Source organism: Callithrix jacchus, chromosome 1 (assembly GCF_049354715.1).
Source record: "Callithrix jacchus isolate 240 chromosome 1, calJac240_pri, whole genome shotgun sequence".
NCBI lineage: Eukaryota > Metazoa > Chordata > Mammalia > Primates > Cebidae > Callithrix > Callithrix jacchus.
Window position 1 is genome coordinate 180,165,204 of NC_133502.1, and position 14,503 is coordinate 180,179,706.

Below are 14,503 nucleotides of genomic sequence, written 5' to 3' on the forward strand. Positions count from 1 at the left end.
ATCATGGCTCACTGCAGCCTGGACTTCCCAGGTTTGGGTGATCCTCCTACCTCAGCCTACCCAGTAGCTCTGGGACTACAGGCACTCACCACTACACCTGGCTAGTTTTTCTATTTCTTGTAGAGATAGGGTTTTGCCATGTTGCCCAGGCTGGTCTTGAACTCCTGGGCTCAAGTGATGCACCTGCCCCAGCCTCCCAGTGTTGAGGTTACAGGTGTGAGCCACTGTGGCCAGACATTTTCATCATTTTTTTTTTTTTTTTTTTGAGACAGAGTCTTGCTCTGACACCAGGTGCCAGGCTGGAGTGCAGTGGGGCAATCTCGGCTCACTGCAACCTCTGCCTCCTGGGTTCAAGCAATTCTCCTGCCTCAGCCTCCGGAGTAGCTGGGACTACAGGTCTGCGCCACCACACCCAGCTACTTTTTGTATTTTAGTAGAGATGGGGTTTCACCATGTTGGCCAGGCTAGTCTTGATCTCTTGAGCTTGTGATCCGCCCACCTTGGCCTCCCAAAGTGCTGGGATTACAGGTTGGTTGCTGTTTTACATAGTGACTGTTCATTTACCCACCTGTTTACTCTTTTTGTTGCTCCTTCATTCTCTCCTGCAAGTGTGATCTTCCATTTGGGATCATTTTCCTTCTGCCTGAGGCAGTTTAGTCTTTGCTTAGTGTGGGTCTGCGGTGGTGAGTTTTCTGTTTTTATTCGTCTCACAGTATCTTGATTTTGCCTGCATTCTTGAAAGGTATTTTCACTGACTGCAGAATTCTGGATGGTGGTCCTATTCTCTCGGCATTGAAGAAGATGCCATTCCCTTATCTTCTGGCCTCAGTCAATTCTGTTGAGGCGTCTAATTGTGACTCCTTTGAAGGTAACCGGCCCTTTTTCCCCTTATGGTTGCTTAAAGATTTCTTTTTCTCTTTGGTTTTCAAAAGCTTAGCCATGCTATGCTTTGGTGTATTCTTTTTTTTTTTTTTTTTTTTTTTTTTCTGAGATGGAGTCTTGCTCTGTCGCCCAGACTGTAGTGCAGTGGTGTGATCTCAGCTCACTGCAATCTCCACCTCCTGGGTTCAAGTAATTCTCCTGCCTCAGCCTCCCGAGTAGCTGGGAATACAGGTGTGTGCCACCACACTCAGCTAATTTTTTTGTATTTTTAGTAGAGATGGGGTTTCACCATGTTGGCCAGGATGGTCTCGATCTCCTGACTTCATGATCCACCTGCCTCAGCCTCCCAAAGTGTGGGGATTACAGGCGTGAGCCACTGCACCGGGCTGACATATTCTTTTTATCCTGTTTGGGGTTCATAGGCTTCTTGAATCCAAGGCTTGATGCTTTCCTGTCAAGGACTGATCAGGAGACAGAGAGTAATTTTTAACAGGAAAAGGTTAATATAAAGAATAATTCAAAGAGAAGAGAAACTGTGGATGCTAACAAATACTCTAGGGCTGCAGGTGAGCACCCAAGAGGAAGAACTTATCCATGGCTGGGATTGAGAAGTCACCGGAGGTGTGGGTGCATTCAAAGCCAGGTGAGTTCTGGACTGTCCTCTTTTCCCCTTCACTACACTTTTGTCTGAAGTGCTGCTCAGTTTCTCAGCCACCTAGTCTGGAATTGTCAGACGTCTGACGTCCTTAACATTACCTGGCTCACGATGTCAGGCCTCCCTCCCGTGTCTCTTTCTGAATCCTGGCCCAGTAATTCCTCCTTCTCTCCTAGCTCTCTGATGACTTCAGGCAGGGTTATATTATATTATAATGTTTTATTTTAGTTTTTGAGACAAAGTTTCACTCCTGTGGTGCAGGCTGGAGTGTAGTGGTGAGATCTCAACTCACTGCAACCTCCGCCTCCCAGGTTCAAGCAATTCTCTTGCCTTAGCCTCCCAAGTAGCTGGGATTACAGGTGTGTGCCACCATGCCTGGCTAATTTTGTATTTTTTCAGTAGAGATGGGGTTTCACCATGTTGGTCAGCCTGATCTTGAACTCCTTACCTCAAGTGATCCACCTGCCTCAGTCTTCCAAAGTGCTGGCAGGGTTTTAAAATCTGATCAAGCTTTCCTAGCAAGACAGATGGGTGGAATTGCCCCATCTGCCGTTACCAGAGTAGAAATTCTTTCTGAACACATTTTAGAATTAACTTCATCAAGGACCACACAGTCCTTCTGGGATTTCCTTTGGAATAGTTTTGAATTTATACATTATCTGGGGGAGAAGTGACATCTTTACAGAAGTTGGCTGGGCATGGTGGCTCATGCCCTGTAATCCCAGCACTTTGGGAAGCCAAGGCAGGTGGATTACTTGAGCCCAGGAGTCTGAAATCAGCCTGGGAAACATGACAAGACCTGTCTCTACTAAAAATACAAAAAAAAAAAAAAAATTAGCTGGACATGGTGCCGTGCACCTGTAGTCCCAGCTACTGGGGAGGCCGAGGTGGGAGGATCGACTGAGCCCAGGAATGTGAGGCTGCAGTTGAGCCAAGATTGCACCACTGTACTGCAGCCTGAGTGACAGGAGTGAGACCCTGTCTCAAAAAACTAACAAACAAAACCACCAAAAAACTCCCAGAAAGTTAAATTTCCTATCCACAAACATTCACATCTCTCAATTTATTAAGGTTTTTTTTTAATGCTTTTTAATACAATGTTACCATTTTTCCTATAAAGGTTTCATACATCTTTTGCTGGTGTTATGTCTAGGACCTTAAGATTTGTGATGCTGGTATAAACAGGGGCCTTTAAGAATTACATTTTTTGCAGCTGGGTGTGGTGGCATGTGCCTGTAATCTGAGTTACTTGGGAGGTTCAGGTGGGAGGATTGCCTGAGCTCAAAAGTTTGAGGCTGCAGTGAGCCATGATCACACTCCAGCCTGGGCAACAGAGAAAACAAACTAAAATCCTCACGAAAAAAAGGATTACGTTTTCTGATTGCTCATTGATTGTATATAGGAATGTCTTTTTTTTTTTTTTGAGACAGGGTCTCACTCTGTGGCCCAGGCTGGAGTGCAGTGGCGTGATCGAGCTTACTGCAACCTCTGCCTCCCAGGTTCAAGCAATGCTCCTGCCTCAGCCTCCCAAGTAGCTGGGATTACAGGCCCCCACCATTACATCCAGCTAGTTTTCTGTATTTTTAATAGAAACGGAGTTTCACCATATTGGGTAGGCTGGTCTCGAACTCCTGACCTGGTGATTCGCCTGCCTCAGCCTCCCAACGTGCTGGGATTACAGGCATGAGCCACTGCACCTGGCCAGGAATATGTTTAACTCTATCTGGTTGTATAGCTAGCGACCTCGATAGATTTTCTGGTTTATCTCTTAGTTCTTTTTTCTTACAACGTTGGCAAGGATCCCCAGTACAATGAATAGACAAGGTGTTAGTGGGATCTTTCTTTCTGATTTTAAAAGAAGCACTTTGAATATTTCACAATTACGCATGTCTATATAGGATTTTGGAAGGTAACCTTTATCAGATTAAAGAGGCTTTCTATTTCTAGTTAACAAAAAGGTTTTTTTTTTGGCCAGCCTCGGTGTCTTGCACCTGTGATCTCTACACTTTGGGAGGGCAAGGTGGGTAGATCGCTTGAGCTCAAGAGTTCAAGACCAGCCTGTCCAACATGGTAAAACCCAGTCTCTATAAAAAATACGAAAATTAACTGAGTGTGGCAGTGGGTGTCTGTAGTCCCAGCTACTCGGGAGGCTGAGGTGGATCGCTTGAGCCTGGGAGGTTGAGGTTGCAGTGAGCCAAGATTGTGCCACTGCACTCCCGCGTAGGGGACAAAAGTAAAACCCGAAATTTTTATTATTCATAATAAAAATAATGGATGGATTTTAACAAAGGCTGTTCTGTGACTACTGCAGTGATTCTATGGCTTTCTTCCTTTAATTTGTTAATGTGGTACATTTGGGGGAAGTGAGGCCATGCCGTGAAAATAAACCCTGAAGTCTCCATGGCTTCATTTTTTCATTCACATCAAGCAAACACAGCCAGGATGAGTGGGGTGGTCCCTGTCCAGGCTCTCCCCATTTGGGGCTCTGCCATCTCAACACCCAGACTCCAGGGGTACTGGGGGCAGGAAAGAGTAAGTATGAACCTGCACAACAGTCCTTAAATGCCCACGGCACAGTGACACGTGTCTGCCTCTCAGATCTCAGGCAGGGGGCTGGGAAGTGTAGTCCTGTGTGCCCAAGAAGGAGACGCAAACCAGGTGTGGAGCAGCAGCGTCTAGCATGGGATCAGTGACATTCATTAACTGGTTGAAATTATTACATCCTTGCATTTTTGAGATAAGCTCAACTTGGTCAGGAAGAACGGTTATGCGTTTCTGGTTTGGGGTTGCTAAGATGATTTTATAAGTTTTGTATCAGTATTCACAAATTGGACTGACTTGTAATTACCTTGTACCATTCTTGTCTTGATTCAATGTCAAGGTTATATTCTGTTCATAAAACAAGTTGTTGGTCTGGGCACAGTGGCTCACGCCTGTAATCCCAGCACTTTGGGAGGCCGAGGCGGGTGGATCATGAGGCCAAGAGATCGAGACCATCCTGGTCAACATGGTGAAACCCCGTCTCTACTAAAAATACAAAAATTAGCTGGGCATGGTGGCACGTGCCTGTAATCCCAGCTACTCAGGAGGCTGAGGCAGGAGAATTGCCTGAACCCAGAAGGCGGAGGTTGCGGTGAGCCAAGATCATGCCATTGCACTCCAGCCTGAGTAAGAAGGGCGAAACTCCGTCTCAAAACAAACAAACAAACAAACAAAAAAACAAGTTGTTTCCCCTATTTCTTTCCTTTTTTTTTTTTTTTTTTGAGACAGTCTCCTTTTGTCACCCAGCCTGGAGTGCAGTGGTGCAATCTCAGTTCACTGTCACCCGCATTCAAGCAATTCTCCTGCCTCAGCCTCCTGAGTAGCTGGGATTACAAGCGCCCACCACCACACCTGGCTAATTTTTGTGTTTTTAGTAGAGACAGGGTTTCATCATATTGGCCAGGCTGGCCTTGAACTCCTGACCTCAAGTGATCTGCCCACCTTGGCCTCCCAAAGTTCTGGGATTACAAGGCATGAGCCATAGCACCGGCCTGTGTGATTTTTCAATTAAGAGAATTGAATGAGGTAAAGCAGTCTCAAAGGGCTTGGTTCCCAGAAATGCTCACCAGACACTTTGTGAGACCTTAGGAAGTAGAGGCTATTACACCTCTTCCGGCTGGGGAAACTGGGAAGCAGAGAAGAACACTTACTCAGGGTCCTTTTGCTCAGTTGTAGAGTCAGGACACAGCCCTTTGCAGCCAAGGCCATATTCTCCAGGCTGCTGCCAGTCACTGAGGGACTCCAGTGGCCCAAGACCCACCTTGACTGCTTCCTAAATAATGCACCCTTAGTGAATGAATGAAAAATATGGTTTGAATGAATGCTGGGCCTGCCTCTCACCCCTCTGGGGTAACAATGAGCAGCCATCATACCCCATTCTCCAGTCTTGCACCACTGGGGGCGGGACTCAGACTGCCGACTGCAAGGTCAGAGCAGGTGGGTGGCTTGGGGCCCACTTTTGGTGGGATCACAGTTCTTGGTTGGAGCAGGCATCTGAGCCTCCTGGGTTACTGGCTAAGCATGTGTACTCAGGCCCTGGGTGGGGATGCTCTGGGGTTGGGGTGGAAGTCAAGGTGTTTCCTCTCGGTGACCATGGTGAATCCTGAGGTCTGCCGGTCACCAAAGACCAGGGTGGGTCATAGCAGCTGCTGCCCTGCAGCCCTGGTGGGAAGGCTGAGGCCTGAGGTCATACCTGGCACGTCACCTCCTGCTCTTTGGGGTTGTTGGGACCAGACCAGGTTCCTGGCGTTGCTGGCAGGGGAGGGCGATGGGGGTGGAGGACTCAGGAGTGGACTGGTCGCTCTCAGGCCTCTGCGTGCTCATTGGTCAAATTGGACAACAGTGATAATGTGGAGCCTGAGGCATGAGTAGTTGAGCACCGAGGAAGTGAGGAACAATGGCCAGAACCTGGGCTTCCATCACCCTCAAGGTTCATGGAAGCTTCAGGTGCTACCTGGCACACAGGTGCTCAGCCAAAAGCTGAGGTGTGGTGGATGCTTACCTGATGCTGGGGTCCCTTCTATCAGATCTTGTGATCAGCCCAGGAATACTTGGCTCCCTCCCTTTAAAGGGACAGGCTTAAGCTGCTGCCCTTTGGGGTACATGAGGGGAGATGCCTGCCTCCTCACCCAGAGGTAGAGATGCAGAGCTCCTGGGCTTCCCTAGGTGCTGACATGCAGCTGAAAGCTGGAGACTGGGGACCAGGGTGAATATGAGGGCTGGGCCCAACCCCCACCATCCCTGGGTGGCTATGCCCGGGTGCTCAGTCTCAGGTGCTAGGTTGGAAACCCTGGGGCACTGGTGGGCTGTGGTGTAGGGGTGGCTCTGGGAGGACGAGGAAGGCAGGGAGATGGTGAATGGCCTCCCAGAGCCATTGGGCCCTGTGCTTTACGGAGGGGACACAGCATACCTCAGGGGAGAGAAGGGACTGGAATCCCCAGGGCCTCCTCACTCAGTCCTTGTAGGTGCAGAGGCTCTGCTGCTCCCCACCAGGACTGTCCGGGATGGAGAAGGACACGTCGCAAAAGGCACGCTGTAAAGATAGTGCTTCTGGGCCCTGAGGAGTAGCTCTAGGGCCTGTGCCCCTGCATTCCACCCAAGGAATGCGTTTTCACCAGGACACTGGGGTGAGGGGCTCTTGGGCATGAATCTACCTCCAGACATGAGCAATTCTTTGCCCAGCTGAATGCTTCTAGGGCACAAGGCCTAGGAGGGAAGGTTCTGGTGACGTTCATTTCGCTTAGCCACAACTACCCTAATGGCAGCCAGTGGGCCTGGGAATGGTGCTGAATAACCCTCAGCCTCCCAGGAGCCCTGCCTGTGCAGCGAGGCCAGCCCGGAGCAGCCTGGGCTGTCGCTGTAATTGCACACACACAGCTGCGGCGCAGACATGGCATCGGGCAGCTTTCATCCATTTATTTTTTCATATAAAAGTTACATGTTTGAAACTTCTGCAGGAAGATGCCACCCATCAGACAGGTTAGCTGGGGCACATATATTACAATATAACCCTGTGGAGGTCATGGGGCTGGGGCGGGAGACACTCCTCAGAATCAGGTTCAGGTCGGATATGGTGTGTGCCTGTCCCTCCTTGGCCCCTCACCCCCGACACCTACAGGTGAGGACTGACCTCTGCAGGGAACGAGTCCTCTGCCTGGCTCATGTCTGTCTGTGAAGACTGATTCCCACAACACACCCAGCCCCCCAAGGCCAGGCCATGGCCAGGCCGCAGCACTGAGCACAGGGCTCAGCAACAACCAGGGCCAGGCGCAGGGGGCGCAGGGGGACGCCTGTCATCAATAAGTCTTAGAACTCGCGGTCCTCATGCAGGGAGCCCCTGGGCACTGCCCACGTGCCCCCTGGGCCCTGCCGCTCAGACCACCAAGGGCTCCCAACAAGGGCCTGGGGAGTTGTGTGGGCACACCAGGGCTGGGCACAGGGTCTGTTCTGAATCCAGGGAAGGTGAACCCGCTTCCATCTGGCTCAAGTCTGAGAAAAGGCAGACAGAGCTGTGGATAGCACTTGACCATAGACTCAGACCCGCCTGCTGCTGGGGTGAGAGGCCTGGTTTTGGAGGCTGCAGCTTGGCACTGGCATTGCCTGTGCTACAGAGGGGGATTCGCATGAGACTCACAAATACAGGGAGAATTTCAGTTCGCACAACCCAAGGGCCCTGTGTGCAGAGCGGCCCTCACACACGCACAGCAGCATTCAACAGAGCTGGGCAAGGGAGGGGAGAGAGAGGCAAGGATTGAAATGAAGGGACTTTTAAAAGAAGGAACAAACAAAAAACCCAACCCACACACAATACTGTTAATAAGCCAGCGACTCTACACACACACTCCTTAAATAATAAAGTGACAGGTCCCGGCTGGCCCTGCAGGGCCGCTGCCAGAGGGGGTCCCGCCTGCTGCATCACAGCTCTCCTCCTTCCATCTACAGGACAAACAAAACATGGGAGAGGGGAAGAAGCCCACATTTTCTTCTTGATAAATGCTGTTCAAAAACCCATGAAGGACTCAAAGTGACATGGTTGTTTAAAGAAAACCTTAATAATCAACAGATGTTGCTTTCTGCATTTTTCCTTTGTTCCGTTTGAACTAGGCTAAGTACGCAAAGTTAGACCCTGCTCTTCACTTGACCACGTCCCAAACCAGGGACAGGCACACACCCTCATGCAAAGCAGACCTGGAGGCACGGGCTGGGGCAGCATCTCTGGGTTCCTGCAGTGCCCTGCCCGAAGGTCCAGGCTGGAGGCCACGGAGCCGGCGGCACAGGGAAGGTTCTGTTTGCCAAGTGCTCCACAAGCCTTGCCCAGATTGTCAACCTCAGCAGCGAGAATGGTTTTGACAAGGAGGATGGAAAGAGTATCTGCTCTGTTAGATGGTCTAGCATGCGGGAAGAGCCGCCTGCTACAGCTGCCACCTTAGGAGGCTCCTCCGCGGAGGAGGCCTCTGCCTCCCTGGACCCCAAGGAGTGCCTGCACCATTCCAGTGCCTCAGGGATGCCCTTCCCTCCCAGGGGCACTAACAGCACTGGCTGAAAGAGCCAGAGGAGGAGCCCCGAGGGCCAGCCCAGGATGGGGCAAGGAGGGAGGGAGTGAAGGCCATGGGATGGGGAGGGACAAGAGATGGAGTTTAAGGCACACAGCGAGCAATGGAGGAGGGAGTGGCTGCTTCTCCCCTCTAGATTAACTCCCCCAGGAACTCAGCTCTGGCCCCAGTTTGGTGAGGTTCAGAAGACTCCCAGCAATAAAAAGTATTTCTTCGATGATCAAGTCCTCCCTTACTCCAGCCTCCTCAGCTCCCTAGATGGTGTGGGAAAGGCTCAGTGGCAGGGTGGGAGGTAAGGGGCCACAAGATGACAGACACTGCTGCTCACAGGTGGGCAAGGGAGGCCCTGCTGGTGCCAGTACCTCGGTGTAGAGCACTGGCTGCGGGGCTGCTAAGGCATCACCTGCGTACCTTTCTGGGCCTGCTGAAAAGCTCACACCATCCTCCATGCATCTCCTGCAGTCTATTCTGCTTTCTGCCCACACAGCTGCTTTCCCCATTCCAGGGCCCCTGGAGGACAGCCTACCCTGGAAGGCCTCCACTCATTTGCCATTTTAAAAGATTCAGGGACCCTGAAGCTCAGGGAGGGGGAGGACTCGCCACTTCCTTGGTCTGCTGATGAGGTCTCTGCTGCTCTCTCCCTGGAGGGGAGTGGGTAGGAGGGCAAGCGGGGAGAGATGGAAGTGAAAGCAGAAAATAAAACAAAACCAGAAAACCACCGGTTTGCAAATTGGCAACAAGACCTGCCTACTGGCTGCACTGAGGCCCACGGGTCTGCTCCCACAGAGGAGGGAGGCAGGAAGCGGCCAGCAGGCTCCAGCTCCAGCCTGGCACTGCACCACTGAGGCCCGGCCAGCCTCGTGGCTCTGAGGCCGGGACTCCTGCCGTGCGCCTAACAGGTCCAAGGTCCTGTCCGGTCTGGGAGCCGCCCCTGTGCCCCTCGAGCGTTCTCCTAGATCCCCGTGCCTGCTCCTAGGTCTTTTCTTCCCGGTCTGTTTTTCTCCTTGTTATGTTCCTGGGTTTAATTTTCAGAGAGAGTTCCCATAGGGCCTCCTCAGCCAGGTGGTCACTGAAGTCATTGAAGAAGCTGATGATGTCATCATTCCTCCGGATGTCATAGTGCCTGGTGCAGGGGATGGGGAGCAGTCTGTGAGCAGCTGTGTGGGCTGCATGGCCTGATGGCACTGCCCTCCTGGATGGTGCCTCGGGGACCATCCCTACAGCCTTGAAGCAAATGGATGCTGCAATGGCTGCCGTTACCCGGTGTGACAGAGGGGGACACCAGCACTCAGAAATGGTACCACCAGCACAGGGAGCACAAACAGGGCCCTGAGGCTGAGCTACTCACAGGGAAGGGGCCCCAGGTGACCCTATTGCTCTCAACAATGCATGCCAGGGACCACTCTGGGGGAGCTCTGGTGCCTGAGTCAGGCAGGCCAGGGTTTGTCAGGCCCTTCTCACAGCAAGGAGGGCACCAGCTTCTGGTGTGTAAAATGGGAGAATGAGCTGTGCTGACATGGGGCCCAGGCCCAGGACCAGCCCTGGCACAGAGCCTGGTGGGCATGCTCTCAAGTCATCCTGGCAGAAACTGGAAGGGCCAGGACTCAGCAGGTGGGAGGGCCCTGGGTCCTCTGTGGCTCCCCCTCCCCTGGCGTACCAGGCTGTCCCTCCTTGCATGTGACCTGGGGCTCAGCCCTGCCCAGCCCTCCCCGGTGGCACTCACGCCTGCTGGAAGCGCCGCATGCTGTCAAGGATGTTGAACTGCTGCCACCGCTTGGAGAAGTTCACTTTCCCGTCGATGTAGTCGGGGTTTCCCAGGTGGACGAAGGTCAGGTCCTGCAGGATCAGCCCCCTGGGAGGACGGGTGAGGAAGCCCGTTACTGCTACGGAGAGGGATTGGTTTGACAGCTCTCACTGCGAGTCCTAGCACCCGACACATGACTTCAGCCCTTGCTGCTTCCACACCCCAGAGCAAACCAAAAAGCCAGTCTGGGGTGTCTGTCTTTCCCAGAATGAGCTCCCACCTCAAGGCCTCTGGCCTCTGGTTCTACAAGCAGCTGCTGGGCCCCTTGGAAGCCAGTGCAGACGATGAGGAGCCTGAGGGAGACATCGCTGCCAGGGCTCAACCCACATGGGCAGAGCTGTGGGCTGCTAAAGCAAAATTAACAAATGAGCAGTTAAAAAATTACACAGCTCAAACCAGGAGGCAGGGGCAGAGATCTCCTTTTATTAACAGGTGTGGTAGGCCTGGGGGCGATGGCTCATGCCTGTAATCCTAGTACTATAGGAGGCTGAGGCAGGAGGATTGAGCCCAAGAGCTTGAGACCAACTAGGCCAGGCACAGTGGTTCACACCTATAATCCCAGCACTTTGGGAAGCCAAGAGGCTGAAGGATCACCTGAGGTCAAGAGTTCAAGATCAGCCTCGCGAACATGGCGAAACTCCATCTCTACTAAAAATACAAAAAAAATTAGCCAGGCGTGGTGTCGCACGCCTGTAATCCCAGCTACTAGGGAGGCTGAAGCAGGACAATCACTTGAACCTGGGAGGCAGAGGTTGCAGTGAACCAAGATTGCACCACTGCACTCCAGGCTGGATGACAAGAGCAAAACTCCGTCTCAAAAAAAAAAAAAAGAGCTTGAAACCAGCCTGGGCAATATAGCAAGACCTCGTCCCTATGGAAAATACAAAAATTAGCTGGGCATGGTGGTGTGTGCCTGTAATCCCCACTACTAAGGAGGCTGATTCCTTGAGCCCAGGAGTTCAAGGCTGCATCGAGCTATGATTGCACCACTGCACTCCAGCCTGTGTGACAGAAGATCCTGTCTTTATTAAACAAAGAAACAGGTCGGGCACGGTGGCTAATGTCTGTTACCCCAGCACTTTGGAAGGCCAAGGCAGGTGGATCACCTGAGGTCAGGTGTTTGAGACCAGCCTGGCCAATATGGTGAAACCCTATCTCTACTAAAAAAATACAAAAAAAAAAAAAAAAAAAAAAAAAAAAAAAACGTAGCCAGGCATGGTAGCACACGCCTGTAATCCCAGCTACTACTCAGGAGGCTGAGGTGGGAGAATAGCTTGAACTCAGGAGGCAGAAGTTGCAGTGAACCGAGATCATGCCACTGCACTCCATCCTGGTGACAGAGTGAGACTCGGTCACAAACAAACAAGGTGTAGTAACTTAATAGGTGCTTCTGACTGCAGAGGCCTTCAGGCCAGATGAGAAAAGACGGGGACAGTTCCTCCACGAAGGGAGAACTCAGCTTGAGGGAGCAGATGTGGGGCCACAGTGGGAAAGGCTGTTAGCGCTCGGAGCAGAAAGCCTGGGGATCTGTATCTCTGAGGGTTGAGGCCTTGAGGGCAGCCCTAACCATAAGGGATGTGCCATTCAACACCCAGCCCTGGGACGCTGCTGAGTTTTTGGTCTCTTGGAGAGTCTCAGAGTTTACTAGTATACTAAAGGCTCTTCTAAGTCCTGCAACAGACACTGTTTGGCTTTGGTTACTCAGCTACGTTCCTTTTCTGTGAAACACATATTTTTCCATCCCATGGTCCACACTCAGGAAGCACTTTCTGAACTTCTTTACACCAAGGGTCTCAAGGTTCCTGGGTGGCTGTGGATCCTCAGGTTGTTCTAATGCTCAGCCAAGTGTGGGGACCACTGGAATACCGTGTGATGCCATGTGTAGGGAGAGGAGCCACACATCTGCCACAAGCATGGTGGCACATGCTCATGGGCAGGTAACAGAAGGAAATGAGTGTGTGGCTGGGGAAGGAGAACTTGTATACTTCACCTGAGCCCTTCTTTTCTGTTTAAATTGTATTATGAGAAGCACATTTTACTGTTAAAGCTTAAAGTAAAACAGAAGTATAAATGTTTCTGTTGGAAACCCCTAAATTAGAATTTCTCTGTGGGAGCTTAATAGATCATCCCCAGAGCAATGGGGGCAAATGCAGGCAGGGCTGGGGGCCTGGAGGGGCTGCTACTCACAGGTATGGGATGCATGGAGGCTCCACCTCTGAGAGGGCGGCCCGATAGGCTCGGAAGGAGGACGAGCTGTCAATCAGCGTGCAGTACTCAGCCAGGCCCTGGCAGGACAAGACAAGACGGGGGTTAGCGAGTGCTGGTGCAATGCTGGGGCAGAGTCCTGGTCCTTCTCAATAACTGGAGGGTCACCCACCCTCTGTCCACCTCCACAGGTCCCACCACCCACAAACACTCAGGCAGGTGCAGGCCTGGGCTCAGGCCCTGGCTGGCAGGGATTCTGTCCTTTTCAATGAGTGTCAGCTCAACCCCTGGTCACAGGGTGACTTGAGGCCCTTTTGTGAAGAAACACCCCATGGTACTCATCGTGCTTGGGGAGCCAGTGTCCATGTGTGTATGATGTCCTGGAAGATGGGTTCCTGCCTGGCCCCACTAGGTGGTGCAGCCAGAGGAGCCTCTCAGGCACACACTGAGTAGCGTCACTCCTGGCTGAGAGCTGCAATTGCCCTGCCCTGCACTTGGGGGACCAACCAGAGACAGCATGCAACCTTGCCCTCTGCATAGCTGGGTAGTTTCTCTCCTCCTGCAGGGGCGGGAGCTGCCACCCAGGAGACTCAGCCAGCCCTGCCCCTGCTCAGAAGGCCCCTCTCCAGCCTCTTCTCCTGTTAGGTGCCTCTCCCTGCAGTGCTGCCTTCTCAGGACACCCCCAGGCAGAGAGGCCATGTCAATTTCCCACCTCTCCACATACACTAGCTTACAACCATCCCTGAACATGGGCTTGAACGAGAAGACCTTGGGTGGCCTGGCTGACACTGGGGTCTCTGGCACAACCCCTGGGTGGCCTGGCTGACAATCAGGACCTTGACATGACCCCTGGGTAGCCTGAGTCCCTGAGATGACCTCTGGGTGGCCTGGGTCACACTCGGGTTCCTGACACAACACCCAGGTGGTGGCCTGGCTGACCCTCGGGTCCCTGACAGAACCTCTGAATGGCCTGGGTCATACTTGGGTCCGTGACACAATCCCTGGGTGGCCTGCCTGAACTTGGGTCCCTGACACGACCCCTGGATGGCCTGGCTGACACTTAAAGCTATGGGTTTTGTCCCCATTTGCAATACTGTTTCCCTCCACAGGATAACGCCTCACCAGGCATCCTGAGGCTCTTGTGACCCAGAGCTGGTGTTCTCCGGGGATGTGGCCCCCTGGCTTCCTCCTGTCTCTGGGGGTGCTGAGCCCCCACCTACTTCTGGCTGTGCACTCTTTTATCCCCTTTGATTCTCTTCCCTTCCCAGGAAACTCCTCTTCCGATATGGGTGGTAGCATGAGTGCCACTTCCTCCATGCTGGCCTACCTGCCCACCCTTCTTTTCACACTTATCCAGCAGGGCCTGGCCTGAAGCAGACCCTTCAGAAGGACGGGCTGAAGGGAGGCCGGGGCAGGGGAAGCGGGAACCCAGGGATGGGCCTTCCCTGGTTCTGGTGGCAGCAGAACACCAGAACATGATCACCCCAGAACCAACCTTGAAGCCCCCTGGGGCCTGAAGATTGGGGATCAGAGACAGTAAACTGAGGTAGGAGGGCAGCTGTCCTGGCCACACAGCAGTTGGTAGCAGAGCAGGGGCCTAGGCCCCAGCCTTCAGTCCAGTTGGAGCACCTTCTGCCACAGCTGGTGCTCCCTTACCAGCTTCCCTCCACCCACGCCCCAACGCCACTCACCTCTGAAGTCTGCTTCTGCCATTCCAGCCTGCGGATGGGCGCCGAGTCCAGGGCGGAGAGGATGGCCAAGTAGGAGTTGAAGTTATTCAGCTTTCGCAAGTGCTGCCGAGAGAGGGGTGGTGCTATGAGGGCAGGCAGGAGTGCAGGAGGGAGGGCAGGGGGAAGGGCAGGC

At 52.7% G+C, this 14,503-nt stretch overlaps 1 protein-coding gene across 5 annotated transcripts in view; it reads right to left on the reverse strand.

The window, feature by feature from the left end:
• Positions 1 to 6,974: 6,974 nt before the first annotated feature.
• RAPGEF1 (Rap guanine nucleotide exchange factor 1) overlaps positions 6,975 to 14,503 on the reverse strand; it is a 151,902-nt gene continuing 144,373 nt past the window's right edge. For all 5 annotated transcript variants that reach the window (XM_035260974.3, XM_009004399.5, XM_003732066.6 and 2 more), the window contains 4 exons: positions 14,332 to 14,433; positions 12,623 to 12,720; positions 10,355 to 10,483; positions 6,975 to 9,754 (listed from right to left, as the gene is read on the reverse strand). In XM_035260974.3, the coding sequence (XP_035116865.1) occupies positions 9,604 to 9,754; positions 10,355 to 10,483; positions 12,623 to 12,720; positions 14,332 to 14,433 (480 nt within the window). In that variant the 3' untranslated portion in view covers positions 6,975 to 9,603. The remainder of the gene's footprint in view (positions 9,755 to 10,354; positions 10,484 to 12,622; positions 12,721 to 14,331; positions 14,434 to 14,503) is intronic.